Source organism: Rhinolophus sinicus, linkage group LG14, assembly GCF_036562045.2.
Source record: "Rhinolophus sinicus isolate RSC01 linkage group LG14, ASM3656204v1, whole genome shotgun sequence".
NCBI classification, from domain to species: domain Eukaryota; kingdom Metazoa; phylum Chordata; class Mammalia; order Chiroptera; family Rhinolophidae; genus Rhinolophus; species Rhinolophus sinicus.
The window spans coordinates 34952857-34977465 of NC_133763.1; the positions used below are offsets into that span (position 1 = coordinate 34952857).

At 35.5% G+C, this 24609-nt stretch overlaps 1 protein-coding gene across 4 annotated transcripts in view; it reads left to right on the forward strand.

The window, feature by feature from the left end:
• Window positions 1-24609, forward strand: part of SNX7 (sorting nexin 7) — a 599355-nt gene that overhangs the window by 447723 nt on the left and 127023 nt on the right. For all 4 annotated transcript variants that reach the window (XM_074318369.1, XM_074318370.1, XM_074318368.1 and 1 more), the window contains exons 4-7: window positions 123-287; window positions 2499-2697; window positions 7628-7827; window positions 10584-10670. In XM_074318369.1, the coding sequence (XP_074174470.1) occupies window positions 123-287; window positions 2499-2697; window positions 7628-7827; window positions 10584-10670 (651 nt within the window). The remainder of the gene's footprint in view (window positions 1-122; window positions 288-2498; window positions 2698-7627; window positions 7828-10583; window positions 10671-24609) is intronic.

Below are 24609 nucleotides of genomic sequence, written 5' to 3' on the forward strand. Positions count from 1 at the left end.
AATTATTTTTATAAGAAGTGATCACATGTTCAGATAGTGTTCTGAAAAGGAAAAGTGTAGAATCTCATGTAATGCTGTGCCACATCATGCTCAGATACTGTTTTACAATTTTTCCACCTCAGCCTTTGCCAGAAAAGTTTATAGTGAAAGGAATGGTGGAACGCTTCAACGATGATTTCATTGAGACACGCAGGAAGGCACTGCATAAATTTTTGAACCGAATTGCTGATCATCCAACTTTAACATTTAATGAAGACTTCAAAATTTTTCTTACTGCACAAGCACGGGTAAAGAATTTTGATTTATACTCATAATCCTACAGTATCTACATGTATAGTAGGGTGTATCCTTCCTCTTCTTTATGTTTATAAATCAGGCAACAGTGTCCTTAAATTAAGATGGATTTTTATACTTTGGAGAGATATCCTTCAGATTTAACTCTGTGTCAAATATACATGTAAATATTTCAGAGCTCTTGTACCTTTTTCACATGTTACCTACTCATATTTCTCTTGGTAGCTGATTTTGTTTTTTTAATGTCAGGGTACTCTTTGCATATATAGCCAATAGTGAACATACAGAAATATGTTTCTTTTACTGACACTGTTTTGAGCAGTTATGGGTTTGTAAGTTAGGGCTTTTCAAGGTAAGATTAAGGTCTTTATTAACTGGATAGTTGGATGTATGGATGAATTGATAGATAGCTAGATACATAACAATTTTCTTACTTTTCCTTCAATTACCTGTTGAATGAGGTCTAATTTCTAATATAGAAACCTTATATGTTCCTCTTATTTTTCTTTTCTCCTATGAAGATATAACTCATCAAGAAAGATAATGAGTAGGACAGTCAATATTAAACAATTACTGACCAATGTTGAATTTCATATGTCTCAGTTGTCGCCAAAGTCATACAAGCTAAAAAGCGGTTCATCTCAATTTTGACAGAGTCTTGCTGTCTGGAAGCCCTTTGTGACTTACGTGAAATGACTTTGTGGCCTGACTCCAGAACCTTAGAAGCTGTTAGAGATATTCTCTGCAGTCAACAGTTGCAGCACAGCTTGCCCACTGTGGCTTGTGCTGTCACTATAATGTTCACTCTATCAAATGATGCTGTGGCACTCCTGGATGGATGTGTGGCCTGGTCAAGCTGGGCATCTGTTGTTATTTATACACAGAGTGATACTGACTTGGAAAGAAATAAGTTTACTTTATATATATACATATATATTACCTATAATATATGTATTATATAATATATTCTATATATGTATATAGAATATATATTATTTTGTGTAAGACATTCAGGAATAAAACTGGAGAAAGTTAATATGTTATTTACTATGTGGGCAAATAACAATCAATAATGTTTTTATCTGTGAATTTCATAGTCAGCCTTGTTGTATATAGATTTTTTCTTGTGTATTACTTTTCAACTTTTATATGATCCCAAATCTACTTTCCCACTAGTGCTACAACCATCCTCAGAATCTCTTGTCCTCCTTCTTGGTGTTTTTTAATATCTCATACTTCTGAAAGGATATTTCTGTGTAGTGTATCTTTTATAGCAGTTTTTTCTGTTTCGCAACTCTGTAGCTATCCCTCCAGGTTAACTATGAAACAGCTAGCTACATATCTTATTAAAAATCTTTCTCTCCAGCCAGCTAGTGGAGGGGGTGTTACAGTTTACCCATTTCAGTTAGTTGAGGAACTATGGTCAGGGGGTATCTATTTACAAACTATCCTAGTGACTTTAAGAAGGCAAGGCAGGTTAGTGGTTAGCAATGAAGCCTCTGCAGTCATACTGCCTCGTCTCCAATCCTTGTCCACCACTTAATTGGCCTTGGACCTTAAGCAAGACCTTAACCTTCCTGTGCCTCTGTTGTCTTCCATAACATGAGAGTAATCATAGAACCTACCTCAGAGTGTTATTGTTGAGTTCCGTATGTAAAAATGAGAGGCAGTACCTGGAACATGAACTTTCAGTACATGTTTGCTGTTTTTATAACTAAAGAATTTCCCAATTTTTTTTTTTTAAAGGAGCTGTTTAGGCCCTGAGAAATCTTCTCTCAATCCTTTTTTTTCCATTAAATCCCTAATATAAAATGTAGATTACATATCCCGTCATCCTCTTATCTTCTCCAGCATCTTCCTCTTATCTATGGAGAAAAGCACAATTCTCTCCATAAACCCTTTTCTTTTAAAGATCCATTCTCTGAGAAAGTACATATACATGTTTTACATGAGTACTTTGAAAAGGATTATAAGGGACACTGAGACTTAAAAGAACTGTATCCTAATAAAACTCATCTGCTTCAAACTAATATGAAAAATGATTTGTATAAAACATTTTTATTATCTTTATTTTATTCTTCTAATTAGGTGGGTTTTTTTTGTTTTGTTGTTTTTTTTTGTGTTTTTTTTTGGTAGTTGTTGGGTGTTGGAATATTGTTATTTGCTTGACCACAAGTATTTCTTTTTTGTTTGTTTGTTTCTAGGAACTCTCTTCTCACAAGAAGCAAGGGCCAGGATTACTCAGCAAGATGGGGCAGACAGTCAGAGCGGTGGCATTGTCAATGAGAGGAGTTAAAAGCCGCCCAGAGGAGTTCATGGAAATGAATGACTTTATTGAAATATTTAGCCAGAAAATAAATTTGATAGATAAAATATCTCAGAGAATTTACAAGGAAGAAAGGGGTATGTAGACTCACTGATATGTGACTTTAAATTTGTTTAATTTCTCATGGCTTTTCACATTTGTTAGTGTAGTGAAACAACATTAAGTTCGAGTTTCTTTTTGGTTCTTCCTTCATATTTCCATCTCTCTGCTTCCAGTGCCTATCTGTGCTTGCATGCTGTTTACTTTATCCATAGTGCCCTTAGCATATTAGTTATCGTTGTTTTAAATTCCTGGTCTGACCGTCCCCGTATCCCTGTCATGTCTGGTTCTGATGCATGCTCTGTCTCTTTAGATTGTGTTTTTTGCCTTTTAGTAAGCCTTGTAATTTTTTTCTTGATAGCCATCCACATGTACTGGGGAACAGGCACTGTGCAAATAGGCCTTTAGTAGGAGGTGTGGGAGAGGGGAGGTAAGTGTGCTACAGTCCTGTAATTAGGTCTCAGCCCTTAGTGAGCCTGTGGCTTTGGGCTGTGAACTTCACAAAAGTTCTGCAGACCTCCTTCCCCCTCTTTCTTGGGACAGGATGGCTGGAGTGGACTGGAGCTGGGTATTTCCATTCCTCCAGGTCAGTTAGGCTCTGAAAACCCCGCCAGGTTAGACTCTGGTTAACTAGTTTTCCCTGAGGTCAGGCCTGGTTGAGAAGAACAGAGTGCTCTGGCTATTTCAAAAATGGTTCATTTCCCCTACAGGAAGCAGGTGTCATTTTTATCCAGTATTTACAGTGGGAACCTAGTCAAGCTCCTAGAGGTAAATCTTATAATCTTGTGGGAGTCCTCGTGACTCGGTCCCCCTGGAGTTTTTACCTCTTAGAGTTGTTCACCCTGAGCCTTCAGCAATTTATCAGTTATAGTTACAGTCTCCCTACCCCAGCATTGTTTCCAGTGGTGTTTTCTGCTCTTGAGTCTGTGCTCATTCCTTGTATTTGCCAAAGTTGTCTTTCCTTGTCTTTCCAACTTTGGGGACAGCCATTTGTCCTGTGTCCTCTCCTCTCTTGCAGTTCCAAGAAAAGTTGTTGATTTTTCAGTCTGTTCAGCATTTTACTGAGTGGTGACCTCCAAGCTATTTATATGAGGGATCGCGTAACGTTGAGTTAGAATTTTGCCTTCAAAGTGTGGCTCATGCCCAGATAAATTGTGAAAATGTCTGATTCCAAATGACTTTGAAGGTAGTCATGGCCAGTCCCCATTTGCTCTAATCAATCACTAGCTGCTTTTTTTCCCTTTTATAATAACAGTGGTAAAGTGAGCCCTGACCTCAAGATTTTGGATGTAGTTGTACTAAGTTGGTCTCAGATGTTCAACATGGACCATAGATTGAAAAGTAAAGAGGTGATGGTTCAGGAACTAGAGACTTATATATTGGAAACTACGTCCTTTTCCTTATTTTTTCTAGCACTATTTCCTTTCCCTATTTTCTTTTTTTTTCATTTAAATTTATAAGTTAGACTGTAGTCCATGTTTTTTTTTCTAATACCATGATGAGAGTTTGCTAATTTGTTAGTTACATTTACCTATATTTAAAAAATGGCTAAGTTGGAAAATATGTTTACTAATATAAATTGGTTTTAGAAATGAATTAATTAAAGTATATTGACGGCTTGCTTTTTTTTTTTGTCTGTGTTACACATTCAACTATAAGCTCAATCAGGACAAAAAGAGAAAACATTTGTTTTTATTTCTAGTATCTAGATAGTGCCTAACACATGGTAGGTGCTCAATTAAAATATTTTCAATGATTAACAAAAATAATTGAATATAAGTTTTGGTCATAGGAAAATCTGCTTATCAAGTATTGATTGGTTATTAAAAGAGATATAGAAAAAAATTGTTATAGCTGAACATAAATTCCGCTTTCTCTATTTTCCTTTTCTATGCATTGACACTTGATGAGGTCATTATTGTGAATGAACATAGTTGAATAGTTTGTTTTAAAGTCTTCCTGGTCTGCCCTTGCGTTTACCATGTCATTTTTTTATTATCTCAAAAAGCTAATTGTGTTAACTGGGTTCTGTGACTCCAATTCTGTTAAGTAGATTCTTGATGTATAGTTAAATGGGATAGCAATTCACAGAGGCTCCTGGAAACTCTTGATACTTAAGAATTTTATAAAATATCAATATGTTTTATATTTGCTGGTGCAAGAGAATAGGTGAAAAATCTTTGATATACTCTCATGTTTATGAAATGCTCAGAAGGAAGACTGGATTTTGTGAGAAACTTCATAAATTTGAGCTGTTATATTCAGGGAGTGAATGCCACTGGTCTGAACTTGAGGAATTTTTTTGTCTTTAGAATGTAAAGCCCACTTCTCAAGGTTCTGTTCAAATTGATGGAATGTTTCCTTTTGTAGCTTTGGGAGTCTAAGCTGTATAGGGTATTTCATTCATAATCAAATCAAAGAATTTGATCATAACTACTGGTTTATCTTTTTATTTTTTTATTCAGTTTTTTATTTTATTTTGTTTTATTTGGTGTTCCCCAGTTTGTTTGGCAAGTTTATATTGACCACATGTTGTGCTGTTTCTCTGTGCTGGAGATTAAAGAAGAAATAAAATGGTACCTGTCCTTGAGCTTACAGTCTAGTGGGGGAAACCAGTGTATTAACAGACAAGTTACAGTGCACCTCATTTAGTGTTTGCATACAAATGTGATTTGAGTGCTATGTATGCACAGTTTAGAATTTTAAGGAAGCTCTGTGTTTTATCATTGATAAAAATAACTATTGCACAGGTTAAATGATACACATTGATACACACACACACACACACACACACACACACATTGAGAAAGGCAATGAAGGAGGACATTTTATTTTCTAGAAACACTAGTTTAGTATGGCCATTTATTTAAAATATAGGATAGGCCTAGATCAGGAGGGCACAGTTTGGAAGGGCTCTCTCGTGGTTATTAAACTTAATGCCATCATTGGATGACAACTATTATTTCCATTGTTTTTGATTTTTTTAAAATTAGAAACAATTAAAAAAATTTTAATTAAAAAAATTTTTAAATATTTTTTTAATTTGCAACCTTTTGAAGTTTTAGTATTTTAATTTAGAGCAGTATAACATTGCAACTAGCACTAATGAGTAGTTAGATGATCAAATATAGAGAATTTAGTTTTATTTATATGGATATTAGGCATAAAAATGCTTATTGCTTATATATTCTCTACTATAAAAAGCTGTCTATCACTGAAAGTTGATAGTGTAAAAGCAAAAATGTAAGAATATTCAGATTTTTAAATCCAATTTTTTGAAAAAATGGCTTATCAAGCACTGAATAGTCTTTTGTTATTCATTTATTCTTTCATTGATGTGAAAATATTTATTGAACACATTATGTATCAGACTTTGAGATTAAAAAAGAATAAGACTCAGTTCCTGTTTTAAGGAGTATATGGTCTAGGAGTATGTCACTTATGCAAGCAATCATACTAGAGTGGGATAATAGAAGTATAAAATTTTAATAAGCTTCAGTAGAAGTAGAAAATTGTGATAGGCTCATTGAGGACAAAGCATCTAAGAATCTTTTGGAACAGAATCAGAAGAGGTTAATTTAATTTGTTTATTTAACTTAAGGCATTAGAAGTAGTTTGTCAGATGATAAAAATGATAGAGGGCAAGGGAGAGGGATATGTGCAATGTTGTTGTTGTTTGTTTTTTTTAAAGATTTTATTGGGGAAGGGGAACAGGACTTTATTGGGGAACAGTGTGTACTTCCAGGACTTTTCTCCAAGTCAAGTTGTTGTCCTTTCAATCTTAGTTGTGGAGGGTTCTGTTCAGCTTCAAGTTGTTGTTCTTTCAGTCTTAGTTGTGGAGGGCGCAGCCCAGCTCCAGGTCCAGTTGCCGTTGCTAGTTGCAGGGGCACAGCAACTTGCGGGATTTGAACCAGCAACCTTGTGGTTGAGAGGACACACTACAACCAACAACTGAGCCATCCGGGAGGCAGCTCAGCTCAAGGTGCCGTGTTCAATCTTAGTTGCAGGGGGCAGAGCCCACCATCCCTTGCGGGACTCGAGGAATTGAACTGGCAACCATGTGGTTGAGAGCCCACTGGCCCATGTGGGAATCGAACCAGCAGCCTTCGGAGTTAGGAGCACGGAGCTCTAACCGCCTGAGCCACCGGCCCGGCCCAATATATGTGCAATGTTTGAGTTAGATATTCATGAGTGAGCAGTTATTTTGGCTCAAATTGACATATCTTTGGAAGAGAATCCAAGAGTTGGACATGATCAGAAAGGACTTTATAATTCAGCTATAAAGCTTTAGTGTTTATATATTGAGACAAAAATGGAAAGAGGGAGAATAGTTAAAAGTCCTTTGCAGTAGTGCATGTCAGAGATGCTGGTGACAGTGGAAGTGGGGATAAACAGGTAGGTAGGTAGATAAATGGATGGATGGATGGATGGATGGATGGATGGATGGATGGATGATAGATAGATAGATAGATAATAGATAAATAGAAAAGATTAAGGTATACTGGGATTGCTGATTGACTGGCTCTGTGCAGGTGTGAGTGTAGAATGTACCCCAGACTGTTTGCTTAGATCCCTCGAAGCAATTACTGTTAAGTAGGATATGTAATCAGGACAAAGGGAGAAAGAAGACAAGTTTTGTGTAGGTCATGTTCCCTGTGCGACACTCAAGTGTAGTATGTTTGGTAGGCAGAAGTTCATGATAGACACGGTGATCATGTAATTCACCATCCAAGCCAGGACACTTTGAAAAAGGATGCTACTATTGATTACCCCTGGATAGCAATCGTTCAAGGACTAACCTGAGCAAACTGGCATGACCAGTTAATTTAATGAAAAAGCATATCAAATTTCTTATGTTCATGTATAAGAACTTGGGCAAAACAATGAGAAAAAATAAGTCCCTTTCTTACTGTCTGTAAACAGGGATCTTAAAAACTTCTATAAATTGAAGAATTTAATCTTTTTTAGAATATTTTGATGAAATGAAAGAATATGGCCCGATTCATATTCTTTGGTCAGCGTCAGAAGAAGATCTGGTGGATACTCTAAGTGGTGTTGCCAGCTGCATTGACAAATGCTGTAAGGCCACTGAAAAACGGATGTCTGGACTCTCAGAGGCCCTGCTTCCTGTCGTACATGAGTATGTGCTTTATAGTGAAATGTTAATGGTAAGAACACCTAATTATACTTTTACTTTAGTCCCTGACTGACCTGATTATAAGCTTTATAAATGCAGTTTCTATTTCTGTTTTTCACCACTATCCTTCTGTCCTAGGAGGATGCTTTGCATGTAGATGCTCAATGAATATTTGTTCACTGCACCAATGATTGGTGAGTGGAAGAATATATTAATAAAGATAGGAATATTTATACATACATCTGAAGCACCCTCAGCCAAGATTTACACTGGGAATATGATTAGTTTTTGCAGCCTTTTAAAATTTTACTTTAAAATTTTTTAGCGCTTTAGAAATTTCTTTTCCTGAAAGAGTTGTCTTCCTGCTTCCAGGTAGACTATTTGATCTAGCAATATATTTAGTATTATGTGGAAAGTCCTTGAGTAGGATCTTGATGTTTGTTCTGCCTTCTGGATGCTTCTAAAAAGAAATCCTTCAAATTAAAGTGTTTTTCTTTCACTATTTGAAAAGGCTTTTATTCCTCTTATATCAAAGTTTTGCATTTAACTGCCTCAGTTTAAGTTAAGGTTTCCAGATATTTGGGATTTAGAGATGCTATCTGCACAGCTAATGTTTTTCATCCAGCATTATCCTCTGCTCACAGTACCTTGAACAGTCAAACCGATACCCTCAAGTTTCAGTGTTTTAGGGTGGCGGTGGGGGGAGGACTCAGCTTACGTTCAAATATATCCCATTTCATCAGCCATTTATAACTGGAGTCATGGTTTTTGCTTTCATGAACTCTTGATTTGAGGGATTTTTTTTTTTTTTTTTTTTTTTGCTTCTGTCTTGGTAAGAAAAGCTCTCTTAGTCTTTCAGCATGAGATCTGCCTCTTTCATGCTTATCATATTGAGGTTTTCCTTTCACAGAGTCATTAAGTATTTTGTGGACATTTCAGGTTTCTGCTATTACTTGACTTTATTGGGGTTGTCCATAAACAAATGCTTCTCACTTCCCAGAGGCCTCCCGTGTTTCACACTGAGGAGTCTCCTCTTTGTCTCCATCAAGTTCCTTGGCTGCATTCCATTGGTTTACTCCATTATTGATCTCCTCTCTGTGGCTGTTCAGAGATCTGATTTGTATCATTAAAAATAGTATATTATTTTTTCTTATTAGATGTGTTTTGCTCATTTTTATGTCAAGATGGAAATTATACAGTTTAAATCATGCATTGTTAAAGGTGTGGAAAAATTGTAATAGCAGTTAGAAAGAGTTATTTTTTAGGTCCTCATTTGATTGTGTTAATTTGTAGACACCTAGGGTATAATCAGTAGCATTTATGTTGCAGTTCTGGTTTTGTATTATATTGGAATGTTTTATTTAATGTGAGCTAAAATAATGAAAAGTATATGCCTTGACAAAATGATTACATTTGTATAATTTTTATTAGCTGTCCTCTGAAGCAACCTCTTTCCTAAAATATTTCTACCTATATGAAGCACAATACTTCACATTTATGAAAACAGACCTTAAATGAGACTAAATTGTAGTAAGTGTCATTTGGGTTAGAAGAGGGAAGGGGTTCCTGACATAAATGGCAAACATTGAAATAAACAGAAAAGAATTTGTGACAATCAGTTTAATTTTCTATTTATTTCTTTAAAAATGCTAGAAATGTTAATCTCTTTTGAATGTTTTAAGCATGGTTCCACAAACACAAAACTAGACTGAGTATTTTTCAGGATACTTTTTATCCTTAATGCCTTTCAGGTCTCACTCAAACACTATAGAGCCATCTTATGTGGCCTCTTTACCTAATTTGTGTCCACATTCTTCCCTTCCTCTGAAAATACCCCAAAGACCTGTATGTGATTAAGGCCCTTCTCTTGTATGTCCTGTACTTCCATTCCCCCTGGTTGAATTGTTTGCTTACCCAGACTAGTTTTATTTTTTCTTAGCCTGTTTAGGCAACTCGTGTTCATTATTACAATTTCATTGTTTAATTAATACTATGAAAACTAGTGAAAGATGATTACAGATAAAAAGAGTCCTTGTGCCCAGGAAGCCTAAGTAAAATGTCTTGTAAGAAAAGTGAATCACCAAAGGAAAGACTAGCAGACATTGTAAAAGATACAGATTAATTCTGCATTCAAATTCCTTCAGACGGGTGTATTAAGTTTACTAGCGACACTGAAACATGAAATCATGGTTATTCAAGAAAACAAGGTATAACTCCTGTCAGTCAAAGAAGAGACCGGATTTCTAATCAAAACCTTGGCTAATTGACTAATATTTATATATTTTAAGCTAAAATAAAATCTTAAGATGTGAATGCATACTTCAATTTTCTGATTCCCCACTGTATTTGACTGATGAACCATATTTTGGAGTCAGATAAAAGGGCTGCCAGTGATTGTAGAGTTTTTCAGGTGAGTGGCCCATGTGAACTCTTAACTGCAATTAGTTTATACCATAGTATATATTTTCAGTGTTCCCACTGATTTTTCATTTGTTTTGTCCTTTGCTCTTTTTGAAGAATGGTACATGCCTAGAGTACTCCATCAAAAATTGTAAATAAAATACTTAAACCAGTAAGATGTGCATTTGGAAAACTAATACTAAAGGATTTATGAAGAAAACACTCTTAAATATTTGCTTTCAGTTTAGCTTTTAGAGATTAAAAAGTATTTTTTAAGTCATTATGTCCCCAAGTGAATGATGACTTGGGTAAGAGATGCTATTTATATTCGGAAATGCATATTTTTGTTATACAAAGCTTATTAAATCTCTGTGTTTTAATATGAAGGGTGTTATGAAAAGAAGAGACCAAATACAAGCAGAACTGGATTCCAAAGTTGAAGCTTTGACCTATAAAAAGGGAGATAGTGATCTGGTAAGTTTTTAAGTTTCTTGGTATAATTATATAGAATTTGTTATCTAAAATATTTATTAGCAATGAAGAGCTCCATCACATGCTTGTTTTTAAGCATTCAGCAAAGGATAGTAAAATTTCTCCCCCAAATCTATTATACATTGAGAACCTAGCGAGTCTGCAAGCTTAACAATGATACTTTTCTGCCTTTCTGTCTTACGTTGTCTCTTACAATGAGTAAAATATGAAATTCATTTTTTAATTTTTTTAATTAGTGTTAGAAGAAGGTATGGGAAAGTACCTAGCATTGTTCTAGAAGGTTAGTAAGTACTCAGTATATAAATCCATCCACTCTTTTCTAGTTTTATAAGACATTTATACAAAATAAATTTGTGTTCCTATACATTTTTTCCTAGTTATTATAAAAACCTTTACAAAGTAGAAGTATCTTTGTTTTCAAGTTTAATTCTTTTCTTAAAATACTTTTTTATTTTTTTTAAAGGAGGGTGCAGCTCACAGTGACCCATGTGCGGATTGAACTGGCAACTTTGGTGTTATCAACACCATGCTCTAACCAACTGAGCTAACCGGCCACCCCTTAAAATACTTTTTTAATTGAAATTTTCAAATGTAAAACGAGGTCCAATGATTTAATGGACTCATATACCTGTCACTGGACTTCATTAGTTCCCAATATTTTGCCCAACTGTTTTCATCTCTTTTCTCACTTTTTTTCCCTGAAGTATTCTAAAGGGACACTCTTCTGTTCCAAGCATTATATTATTATTCCAGACATGATATTATCAACCACAGTATTTCAGTATTTATATTTTATTGTCTTTGCATATTTTCAGAATAATACTATCCGAATAGAATTAGTATTCTAATTTTAAAATTGACAAAGAGGCTTGGAAGGTGGAGTAACAGGGCCAAGTTCTACAGTTCTTGAAACTGAAGTGGGGCTGGGGGTAATGGTAGCACATGATCCCCAGAGATCATGCAGTATCTCAGACAGCAAGTATCAAATGGGAAAAATTGATTGTTGCTTAGTTAACTCTACTGAGTTCTCTATGAAAGAGACTTTCAAATGGGAAAGCCTTAATTTTTTTTGAAATTATTATTATTTAAAGATTTAGATTAGTATTGAATACACACATGGCAGGTGAGTAGGGGAGTCCCTGAAACTCCCATGTTATCACTAGTATTATAGTCCCCATCTGAATCTGACTTGGGACTCAGCCTACCTTTTCCCTGATTTAATTTTTTTTCCCTAGTTTAATTTTCTAGCACAAGATATGATTTCATTACGGTTTTTCTTTATATTATCTTTCCTTCTCTCCTTGTCTATAATCTAAGCACCTTCAGGGCAGGAAAGTTTTGTTTCCTGACATGTTCTCAGCCCCTAAAACAGTGCTTGGTACTTGGTGGTCACTCTATAAATATTTTGTGAATCAATGAATGAAAATCGCAATGACTGCTATGATTCATAAAAACCTACTGAAGGCTTGAAACAAGAAGTCTAAAAAATCAGCATGTAAAGCACTGAGATGTCACTAAAAAGTTACTGAATTAGCCTCTTCTTTCTTGACTGTGTTTATTTTTCTGACTCAAGTTCATTCTCCTGCATGGACTGTGGATGGGAAGTGATGGGCTGCTGGGGACAGAGTAGGAGAATAGAGTCTGGGAGAGAGAATAACAGAAAGTGTATAAGCAGTACAACTAATGCTCATGGGAAAATCATATTTGCTTTTACTGCAAAATAAGGAAAATAGAGAGGAAACCCAATATTAACTCTCTTCATTCAGTAAGCTGTGTGTGTGTGTGTGTGTGTGTGTGTGTGTGTGTGTGTGTGTGTGTTTAATTTAAAGAGTCAACTGGAAGGAACAAAAAAAGTGTGGGCACATGTACAGAAATTGTATCTTTTGAACTGTAGGATTTTTATTTGTTAAATAATTTTTAATGATATTGAAATTACTGATTACATAAAATTTTGCCCTTGAGTAAATACTAGAAAAAGTTAATTATTTTAAAGTTTTAGGAGAATGCTAAAGTGGCTTAAAAACCAAGCACCTGTTCAGAGTGGCTTATATTCATATTTTAAATGGAAAGGAAAAGTAGTTGGGATTATTCCAACCACAAAAACACAGGAAAAAATAGCTTGGGCCCAAATATGGCTAGGCTTTCCCAACTTAACTAAAAAAAAAAAAAATTTTCTTTCATTTGACTTGCAAATATTTTGTCTTTTGCTCTATAAAAATTTCCTTGATACTCCATTATAGCCTAATGATCCATCTCTATTTATGATTCCATTTTTTGTGTGTGTCAGGTCCCCTACAAAGTATTTTTTACCTAGTTAGCTGCTATTTTGTAAGATTGGAGAAATTTGAAACTCCAATTATCTGCATTATATTCTGTAAGATACTTTTAATTAACTGATTTGAAACAGACATTACGTTAACAGAGACATTGCAAGTATTTTTTTGTTACCCCTCAAAACAGATTCTTCCTAAAATGTATAGGGACTAGTTTCATGATTTGTGAATGGTACCATTTACATTTTCAAGCAGTTTATTTGTTTACAGACCTCCTTTCAAAATCCCTATGTCTTACGATGGTATCTTTTGGAGAAACCTTCCTGGGTTACTCTCAAAATGAACCTGACATGATTGGTCACAGAACAATGGAAGGGAAGTTGCTTAGAAATTTTCAGGATAGGGTCACCATGGAAACACGCCCTTGTGAGGTCCTTCTAAGGAGCCATCCTTTGCAGTCACCATGGCGACTCTTGCAGAGAACTGAATATAGCAATCTAGCCTGGTTGTTTACCATGGCAACTCTAGCAGGGCTCTTTGGAGACAACCCTGGGGCCATTTCTATGGAGACCTTCTGGGGCTGCCTTCATCAACTCACCTTTGGGTGGCATGCTATATGCAAACTCAGCAAGCAACTTGTAATGAAAAGGTCTTTGAAATGAAGCTCTCCCAAGAAGGGCAAAGACTAGGGTAGTTATAATTATAAGGTGGAAATATAGCAGTGATGTAACATTCCAGAGGTTATGTTGGATATCAGGTGAACTTTATGTGGGCTTCGTGTCATGCAAATACAAGGCTCTGGTCTTTTACCTTGCCTGTAACTTTGTATATGCTATAAATTGGCAGTAATGGCATTATTGTAGCTTTTTCTCATCACACAAATATGCCCACAAAAGTTATGTGTTTTCATGCAAACTGAAATATGTTTTAGAGTGAATTACTTGATTTATTACCTGGATGGTTATAAAAGTAGCTGCTTCTTAGAGTTTGTGGTTAGTACTTCTTGTCTCACAATAATAAAACTAATGGATTCAAAAAAACCTGAACTTAGTAGAGACTTTCAGAGTACTCATTTGAAGGTCAGTTTAGCTGTTCATTTAGAGTTTTGTCCTAGGCCTTGGAATTAGACCTAGGATCAAATCCAGCTCATTTGCTGGTTAAGTCTGTGACCTAGGACACATTTTTTAGTTTCTTTTAGTCTCATTTTATCATGTAATTTGGGAAAATTATTTAGTACCTTTCTAATAGGCTTGTTTAAGGATTAAATGATATAATGCAAAAAAATTATTTGGATCATACCGTGTTTCCCCGAAAATAAGATCTAACCAGATCATCAGCTCTAATGCATCTTTTGGAACAAAAATTAATAAAAAAAAAACCCCAGTATTATATTATATTATACCCGGTCTTATATAAGACCGGGTGTATTATAATATGTTATATCATAATATAGTATGTAAGACCTGGTCTTATGTTATAGTAAAATGAGACCGGGTCTTATATTAATTTTTGCTCCAAAAGACACATTACAACTGGTTATCCAGCTAGGTCTTATATTCTGGGAAACATGGTAGTAAGCACTCAGTAGTTGTTAGCTGCTGTTATTTTGATGACTTTCTAGAAGTAATCTTTGCGATGAATCCTGTAAAATGACTAAGGAATTGTTCTTTGGGGAGGAGGGAGGGTTTTATATAGAGTAGATATGAAGAAAAGTAGTAAAAGCTCAAAGAGCATGCTAAACTCTTTAGGTTTAAACCACGTTGATGTATAGAGAGCAAGATACAGGGGAGATGAAGGATGTGCCTGTAAAAGATGACTGCAGTCACATAGGAAGGCAGCTTGTTTGTCAGGATGAGGAATACGGACTTTATTCTTTGGGCAGTGTGGGTCCAGTGAGAGCCTGAACTGAGGAGGTGCTAATGGAGTTGCAGAGGGAAGTAAATTGGAGAGACATGCAGGTGGAAGATAAACTCTGTAGCACTTAAGAAATGAGGGGGAGACAATGTTTCAAGTTGTTAGTAACTCTTTAACTTTTCTAGCTTGTAAGGAGGGCCTATAGTGGCTTTATAAACCGAACCATACTATACAACAGGAAGAAGAAAAATTGCATGTGTGCCACTTTATGTCATGGTGAGATGACATTTAATGTGCAGGTAGCTGTAAGGCTTGCGGCGAGATAATGAGGCTAAGAGAGTCAGGCGGGTTGAGAAACGTGAGTGCTTTATTCTGCGCTGCCGCTGCCGGACGAGGTTCACCGGTCCGCAGACGGGGCCGGTGAATTCGTGCCCAGAGCAGAGCGACGGAGGCATATATGCGATTTTGGGGTTGGGGGTTGGCTGAGTGAGGTGGCAAATGAGCAGGGACCCCAGCACAGACCGGGCGCGAGCGGCTGCCTCCGGCGTTGTTTATCGCACCAGCGGTCTGCTGCCTTTTCTGGGAAATGCCAGCGGCCCCAGTTTCTGTCATGCAAGGAGGGGTCTGACTTGGCAGAGGGGTATGACTTGGCTCCTGGCCGCTTTGACCATGCCCGCAGCTGACCTAACAGTAGTCAACAAAATCTTCCAACAAATGCTGAGTAGGTACCATATGAGAAACACTATTCCAAGCACTGGGGAGATAGCAGTCAAGAAAACAGGCCCTCTTAAGGCTAACATTCTAGTGGACAGAGACAAAAAGAAAGAATTAATTAAAATGTATAGTATAGTGTCATATAGTGGTAAGTGTGGGGAAGAGGGGGTGTTGGGGAACAGTGAAATTTAAAATTAGGATGTTAAGGAAGGTCTTACCAAGAAGGTGATTAAATAAACCTGGAAGAAGTAAGGTTTTAAACCACATGAATACCTGGGAGAAGAGCATTTCGGGCAGAGGGAACAGAAAGTGAAAGTATGCCAGCACCTTTCAGGACTGACAAGATCATTGTTGCTGGAATGGAATAAGCAAGCAGAAGAGTTGTGGGACATGAATTTTGAGAGGTAACCAGGGGTTAGATCTCATAAAGCCTTATGAGGTTTGGTCTCAGTGAGACAGGAAGAGAACAGTTGACTGAGGAGTAAAATGATCAGACTTAAGTTATAAAACAATTCCTGTGCTTGGGAAAGACAAAAGGTGATGTATATGTGGGGTGTGCATGAGATGGGAGACCACCCAGCTCTTATAAAACTAGCTCTTATACTCCCATAATACGTAATAAGTAGGACCAGGTGGAAGCATTGTGAAATGGTCATATTCTGAGTATATTTTTAAGGTGGAGCTGTTTGCTATTTGGTGGGTTATAGATTGTGAGATGACCAGGGGGGTCAAGGATGATACTGAGGTTTTTGACAGAGCAACTGGAAGGTAAGAGTTGGAGTTCATTGAAAGAACAGGTTCAGTGGAGAAGAGAAGAAATCCGATTTGGACATACAAAGGTGAGGTGCCATCAGATACCCAAGTGGAGATATCGAATAGGAAGTAACATATGAAAAAACAGAGGTCAGGGAGGGATCCATCTAGAGATACATATTAGGGAGTCACTAGAAAATAGACAGTATTTCAAGCAATGAGATTTGTTGAGGTCACTAAAGGATGAGAAGAAAAGAGGTCCGATGACAGATGCTTGTCATATTCCCACATTAAAAATCAGAGAAGCATTTATAAAAACAGCTTGAAACAGAATGATGAGGTGTAGGTAATAAAATATTTCAAGAGAAAATGAGAGTTGTATTATGTGCTCCAATAAAGAAGATACTCAGTGATAGAAGCTGTCAAAGTAAAAGAATTTCTGACGGTGGAGATAAAAGTGTAACAATAACTGAGATTATGAGGAAAACTCAGGTATTTGGAGGAACTTGTGGTTTTTGCAGTTTAGTTACAAGTTTTCAGAGTCAGAGCTTCTGTTTGAAAATGCTTATTCACTTCACCGCTTAACTGTAAGATAAATAAGGTTCATCTGTGGTGCTAAATAATGCTACATGTCAATTTTATTTTTATTTTTATTTTTGAATGGATGATTTATAGTTTTCCACCCAAAGCAGCATTCAAATATAAATGAATATGAATACATTTGACATTTAGCAATATGTGCACCGAATCTGAGAGTTGGATCTAGATATAATGCCGTAGCTGTTGAACAGTGTATTTATGTGAGCAAAAGAAAAAAGAAAAAAATGCATTTTCATAAGATCATTATAGTCTGCATTTACATATAGCCACATTCAGTAGATACAAACAGATACCAAATTTATTCAAGCTGGTCCTTGCTCTGTATGAGTTGCTATTTTTGAACCAGTATTTTACTCTTATCCTCAAATAGCATTTATTAATCCTTGAATATTCTAAGTGCTGTACAGAGCAGCACTGCCTTCTCTCTAAGCTTTAAAGAAAGATAATATTGGCATAGCTTTTTTGTAGTGGGGGCAGAGGTTTCCTGTACCTTTCTCAAATATTTGTTGTCTTACCTCTCTCCCCTGACCTTTTACAAATGTATTCCTTTCTATATGCCTCATTTCCCAATATCTGTTTTCCTCTCTCTGCTTCTTTTCTGTCTGTTTGCATCTATGTGTATGTCTTACACACACTCTCACAGATACATACATGTCCATATACACATTCTCACACAGCAGTGAAAGACATGACACTACCCAGTGTAAGGATAAGGGACTTTTTTCTTGTATTTTTCCTTTTGTGAGTTTATCCTAGGGGCATCCAGCAGACTTCTCACATCTCATTGGCCAGTCATGAAAAGTCCGTGAGCAAACCAGTTCCTTGGAGTGGGAATGTGAACATCCGGTTGACTTCGACCAGCCACAATATGCCCCCTGATTCAAATGCCTGAAAAAACTGGAGCTCTTTCAGGTCGTGAGAAGGAGAGTGGGGAATGGATTCTGGATAAACAACTCATTTATTTGTGCCACACATGCACAGTATAGCAGCATGTCGGAGTCCCATACACATAGCTGGATGGAACTTGAAATGGATGAATGAGTGATGCTGTAATCAAGCCTCTCCTCCCAGAGCAAAGTATCAGGCAGTGCCTAGAATTTCTGTGCCTCTAACCTTCACTGGAAGGCCTCTCATTCAGGGCATCATTGGTATGTGTGGCAGGAAAAACACATGCACTCCTATTTATAAGCTTGTAAAGGATAATAATGAATATTTGATTAATTAGCAAAAACATGATGTCTGCCCTATGAATAAGAGTCTGTTGAGTCTGGGATCCCTAGCTGGAGTTTCACCATGTTACTTTTTCCCACTGTCATTTATTTGTATGCCCTAGTACCTCCAAGCTGAGCAGTCTCTGAAAATTATTTAATATAAGGTCGTAAACCCAATCTCAGAGTTGCATGTGATTTCAACCACAGCTTTGTGTGCCTTTGTTATTTTGGGCTAGTTACTTACATTCTCCTTGCTTTGGTTTCTTTAACTATAAAAGTTGTGGGTAGTACATTTCCTAGTGTAATTAAATCAACACATGAAAACAGCCCAGTGCCTAACCAGGGTTAGATTGCAAATATTTTTATAAACAATATTAGGAGAACTTCCTTTGAAGCATATATTGAAGCATATATTTGATCTGAAGCATATATTCTTCTAGATCAAAGTTTGGAAAGTGGTATCTTTAATCCTGCTTGTTAAACCTTCACATTGTTTAAAAAAAAAAAAAAGAGGCACCAATTAGCTCAACCTGAATAGTGACTGCCCCACTTGTCCCACCGAATCACTCCAGGCAATTGAACAGACACTTTAAAATGTATCTGAATTTATACAAACTTCAAAAAGTTGTATTTGGACTCCATAGAATTATTTTACCCGACTTACACTTAGTATTATACCATTGGTCTATAGTGAGGGACATTTTAAGAAGGAGAGCCATGTATGCCTTTATGATAAGCATCAAGAGCACTGACTACAGTTATATTTTTTCTTTATGAGGACTCTGGAGAAAAGTTTCATTTATATCTCAGCACCAGCAATAGGATTTAATCTCTCCTGAGCCATTAGCTTGTTTTCAGTGTATAACACTTGGCTTTGATACCTGATGCTGTCCCACCATTTATCCCACTCTATATTAGTTACTAAATCGTTAAGAGCCACCATTCTGACCCACTTCTGCTTGCCAAATACGTTTTGTGTGTATCAACCTTACCCCTCGCTTTACATTTTTTTCCCTACTTTTATTTTCCCTTTGCACTAAAGTCTTTATCTACTTAATATCTTCGTACAGTAAAATTTTGGAAACCATCTTAAATCTAATAGGAAGTAAGAAACAAATTAATAAATAAGGTGAAGTATTCCAAATCATCTTAAAGATCAACACATTTTTTTTACAACATATTTGTGACCAAAAAAAAAAAATATATATGTTTTTAGTCATATGTCTTTTGGAATCCACAAACACCAGCATGTCTGTTGTGAACCCATACTTGAACTAACTCATGTTAACTGTTACCCAGAAAAGTAGTCAGGAGATATTTGAGGGTGAGGTGAAAAATTGTACTACTTCCAAGATTTTTGCCCATGAAATTTGCTTAGGGAAGTTATTGCATATTAAGGTTTACTGATTTGAAAAAAGAACACACAACCTTACAGTCTTGATGAATAAGGCCTGTGTGTATGCTGGTGGTGGGTGAGGGTAGAAGGAGAGAAAAGACAATGAAAGACTAGAAAAAGAGAGGCAGTGGAACATTGTCATAGATGATTTTCTAAAGAAAGATTGTAAGCTCTGTGTCTTTTTCTAGGAACATTTTTTCCCCCACTATCTTAACTGCAACAGAAAGAGTAACAGATGGATAAGTAAAAGGGTTGGTTTAAAATTCCAATCATTCCTTCTCAGGATTTAAGAAATTCTACGTATGGTGTCCTGTGGATTTGTGGTTTGGTTTGTGGAGTTCTGCCTACCATAGATCTAATAGTTTAAACAGATGTCCCATATAGGAACTCAAAATAGATTCAATTTCCTTTTAGTTTAGCCTTTTTGTTAAGAAGAAATATGTCCTGAGGGTCTCTCTTACATATCTCTTTCACTCCTAGTCCTGTCTGGGCACTCAATAAATATCTGCTTATGTTTAGAGCAATAACACTCTGGGAGTCTGAAGCCTGGACAGGGTTTTGATTCACTGTTACCCAACTTGCGACCTTAATCAGACATAAATTATTCTTTATCCACAAAGATGCAGAAATAATGCTTACTTGGGAAAAAAATTTTTTTGAAGATGAATTAATGTTTATAAATCTAAAGCTTGTGTAAAACTTTGGTAAGTTAGATGAAAAAATTACAAAAGAATAATATATTAGGGAATATATAATGGTATCATAAAACATATTATTTAAAGTATGAATGGTCCAAATAGTACTTCTAAAAATAAAAAATTATATTTCCACAAAGAATAGAACCAGTAGTTTTTCTTCTAGCACAGTGCCATATCTCTAAATTAACTACATTTTGATTTAGTATATTTCTAGGCTTTGGAGAGGAAGCTTTTCCTGGGGAGTTGGAGAACCTGGGTTCTAGGAAGAATTCAACAACAACAACAACAACAAAAGTCACTTAAACCCCAATAAGCCTTACCTTTTCTGGTTAGTAAAATTGGAAAAATAGTATTTAACTTGTAGTTGTATTGTGAGAATTAAATGAGGTAATATATGAGATATTGTTTGGTTAAGTACTGAATAAAATAAAAATATTTCATGACAGAAAATTGTATAGGATATGAAGGTCTGTAAAATAAATACATTTAGATTTGGCTTTGAAATCATTTTTATCCTCAGTACAACCTAATGGTAATATAGAATGTTTATTGCTTTTCTAAGGTCAGATTATGTTCTTCAGAAACAAAAGCTTATATCTAAAGGGTTAAAAGACCTTGAATTTTTTTTTTTTTTAATTGTAAGGAGATACATCATTCTTTTTAAAAAGGTTTGTATTAATAAGACTCATTGAAGCACCTAGAAAGAAATGAATCCTCTTCAGTCCAATGAGTATTTTCTGTGCCTCTATTGTGTAGAGGACTCAAAGGTGATCGCCACGTTTCCTAAAATGGGGCTGTTTAAATAACTGGCTTTCTGTTGCCTCCAATGTTAAAGGAAATCATGGTTATTTTTTTGAGGATGTTAATGGTGGTGGAGGTGCTGATTTGAAAGGTGATGTGTCAACGACATTTGTGCTATTTTATGACTCAGTTTGTCGTTTTTAGAAAATGCTTTGTGTTTTTCTGAACAAGTTACATTTGGATAACAAAATCGGCAGTGGTTTCAGCGAGAGAGGTTTCTATTTTTTAAGAAAAATGTTATTGTGAAGTATATAAAAAAGGTACTACCTAGTAATAACACATGTATGCCTGAGCAACATTGTATAATCAAGCATCTAATTTCTTCAGACACATCTTACCTCTCTCACAAATCAGAAAATAATATAATTTTATTGTTAAGAGCCCTCTTATTTCTCCCCTGCAATTTAATTAACACTTGTTAAGAAGAGGTAGCTTGTCAGATTAGAATTGAATTTTTGAATTTTCATTGTCTTCTGATGGAGTGGCAATCTGAATCTTTATATTATTTTCAAGAACTTTTCAAAATGATAATTTCCCAGCTTTTCTGATTATGAAGTGAAATTTTTAGCATTTGAATAAATAGATTGAATGGTTGATTTTATTCCATAAAAGGAAATAATAGAGAAGCCATTTTAAAAAGAAAACAATGAAGATATTTTTAAGTGAGAATAGCTATTATCCTCAAATTGTATTGGTTTGCTTAAAAATTTTGGTGATGTGTGTCTTTAGGGTTAGGTACAGACACATTTTAAGTTTCTATGGTAACTAAAAGTGTAAAGAAATAAACCTGGGAAAAGCAGTAGGGAAACAAGCCTAGATTCATTACTAGTATTTTCTTTTCTAAAATGATTCATTCATTCTACAGATATTTATCAAATTCCCACTTAGTGTAAACACTGGGATTATGTGGTTGAAACATAGACCATGGCCCTCACAGCAGAGCTTCTGTCCCAAGAGTAAAGTACACAGACATATGAATAAAATAATTGCTAGTTCTAATGAATGTTCTAAGGAAATGAACAGTGGACTGAGATAGAGAATAGCAAAAAAGAACCTACTTTTTACAAAAATGCTGTTCTGAGAAGGATTATCCAAAGAACTGGTATTTAAACTGAAATTTAAAGATAACTAACTAGAGGATTTAAAATAAAGAGAATTTTTCAAATACCTCACCATTTATTTAAGTCTTCTTTGATATCTCTCAATAAAGTTCAAAAATGTTTTCCCAAAAGGTCTTCTATATCTTTTGATAAATTTATTTCTAAGTACCTCATTTTTTTATTTGTACTTATCATAAATTATAAATTTAAAAAATGTATTTTCTTACTTTTTTTGGCTAGAGTGCAGAAATGCAACTCACTTCAGAATATTTTTCTTGTATCCAGCAGTCTTCTAAATTATTTTTAATAATTTTTGGACTCTTTGGGATTTACCCTGTATGAAATTCTATCATGGGTGTATATTGATAGTTTTGTCTCATTTATTTAATCACTGTACTTTATATTTCTTTTTCCATATCTTATTGAATTGAGCTGGCTAAAAAATGCATTGTAATGGTATTAGTGATGGACGTCTTGGTATTATTCCTGATTCTAAAGTAAATGCTTTCAAGATTTTTCCATTAGTAATAATATTTGCTAGTGTGTGTGTGTGTGTGTGTGTGTGTGTGTGTGTAATATTGTATTTTAAATCAGGTTAAGGCAATCCTTATCTACTTCAATGTGATCAGAGTTTGATTCATAAGTGAGTGTTGAATTTTACTGTGTGGTTTTCTATATCTACTAATAAAATTGTAGGATTTGTCTCCATTATGCACTTAATGTGGTGATTTACACTGAGAATTTTTTTATTTTAACCATCTTTGGATCCCTGGGGGTAAAATCAACGTAGTCCTAGCTGGATTTAGCTTGCTCAGTTTTTTTAGTGCTTTTTTAAAAATCCATATTTCTGAAGAAGAATGATTTGTTATCATGTTGGACACTCCAAACGAACACAATTTTATTTGTCAAATACACCTCAATAAAACTGGAGGCAGTGGGGGAGAATGATTTGTAATTACCATTGCTTGTACCCAAAATGTCAGTTTTGGGATCAAGGTCATGCTAGCCTCATAAATTTCTACACGCTAGACTAATTTGTGTGAGATTGCCATTATTTGTTATGTAGAAATAATCTCTTCCTGTAATGCATTACGATCAGACCCTTATAAGCTGATTAGATATTATGGGCTAGGTCATGATATTGGAGAGACTCTAAATGTTAATTGTGCTGCCCGCTTGGCCTTAGTGCTGTACTTGTAAATAGAGATGGTCATGGGGTGAGGAGAAGGGGCACGTACTTGTCACCAGTTCTAGATTATAATATCAGGGATAAATGATGAAGGATGGGTGATTAGTCAGCAAAGATGGTTCTTTCTTAGAGAGGTAAGCGAAATTCCCCCTAGACTGCTGTTTAGCAGCGATACATTGAAAAAAGTTTGACTGATATTTCTTCTATCATCCTGGCAGCTATTCCTGCAGAAATAGATTGGGAGAAGCTGCTTTCTCAATCTGTAATTTTTATAAATGATGCTTTGACAAAACTGTTGGTAATCATGGCAATTAACTCCTCTAGAATTATCATGCCAAGTTTATTAATTATTTATTAAATATATAGTTCAGTAGTCAAGCAAATTTACTTCTAACACATATTTTTACGTTGTGTGTGGTTTATAAACAGTTTTACCAAATGCACTTAATTTCTTTGATATAGGAAAGTTGGAATACATACCCCAGTAGTCTGAAACCCATCAGTGGCCCATGTAAGCTCAAAAGCTTTTTAAGGTCTCCCATTTTAAATTTTCATGTGAATATCACTACTCCATAATATATTTGTGTTTATGTTAACTTAAAAATATTTTTATTTGGTCTTTGTGAAATATCTGTAACAAGTAATGCCATGTTTATTCCTGACCTTGGTCATCGTTAGGCTATCACTCAGTATTAATGTAGATATAAGAATCCCAATTTTAGAGACATACATTAAGCCATTCCATATTGGCCTCATCATGAAATTATATTATAATTGAGAGGACATCCTGATGTTGAATAAAGATTTTCCTCCATAAAATCAGTATGCAAAAAATTGAATGAGAAAAGAAGGAAAATATTTCACTTGGGGGCTCTGTGCCTAGCCTGATTGTTGGCGCACAGTGAGTGCTCAACAAATAGTTGTTAAGTGACCTAATATGTTTTCTAAAAACTAATCATTAATGTCTGAGATATAAGAAAAACTAAAGGCCTACGAGAATGTTTGGAAATATAGTGGGTCTTCTTAAGTTGCTGGACAGGATTGTTAGTTACCAGAAGTGTACTCTACCTTCAGAGTCAGGGGAATAATGTCAATTTGCATTTTTTATTTTAGGATTTTATCATTCCATAATTAGCAAGATACTGATATTTCTTGGATTAGAGTAGAATAATTTATTGAGGTAACTTAGCACCCCAGTTCCTTAAAATGTGGAGGTAATTCCTGGGCCTTTTGATCCTGCCCGTGTAATTTGGACAAGGGCCTGTTGGAATGGCCTTGCATAGACTTTCTGGCCTGGACATTGTCCAGTCCGGCCACCATTACTCTCAGTCC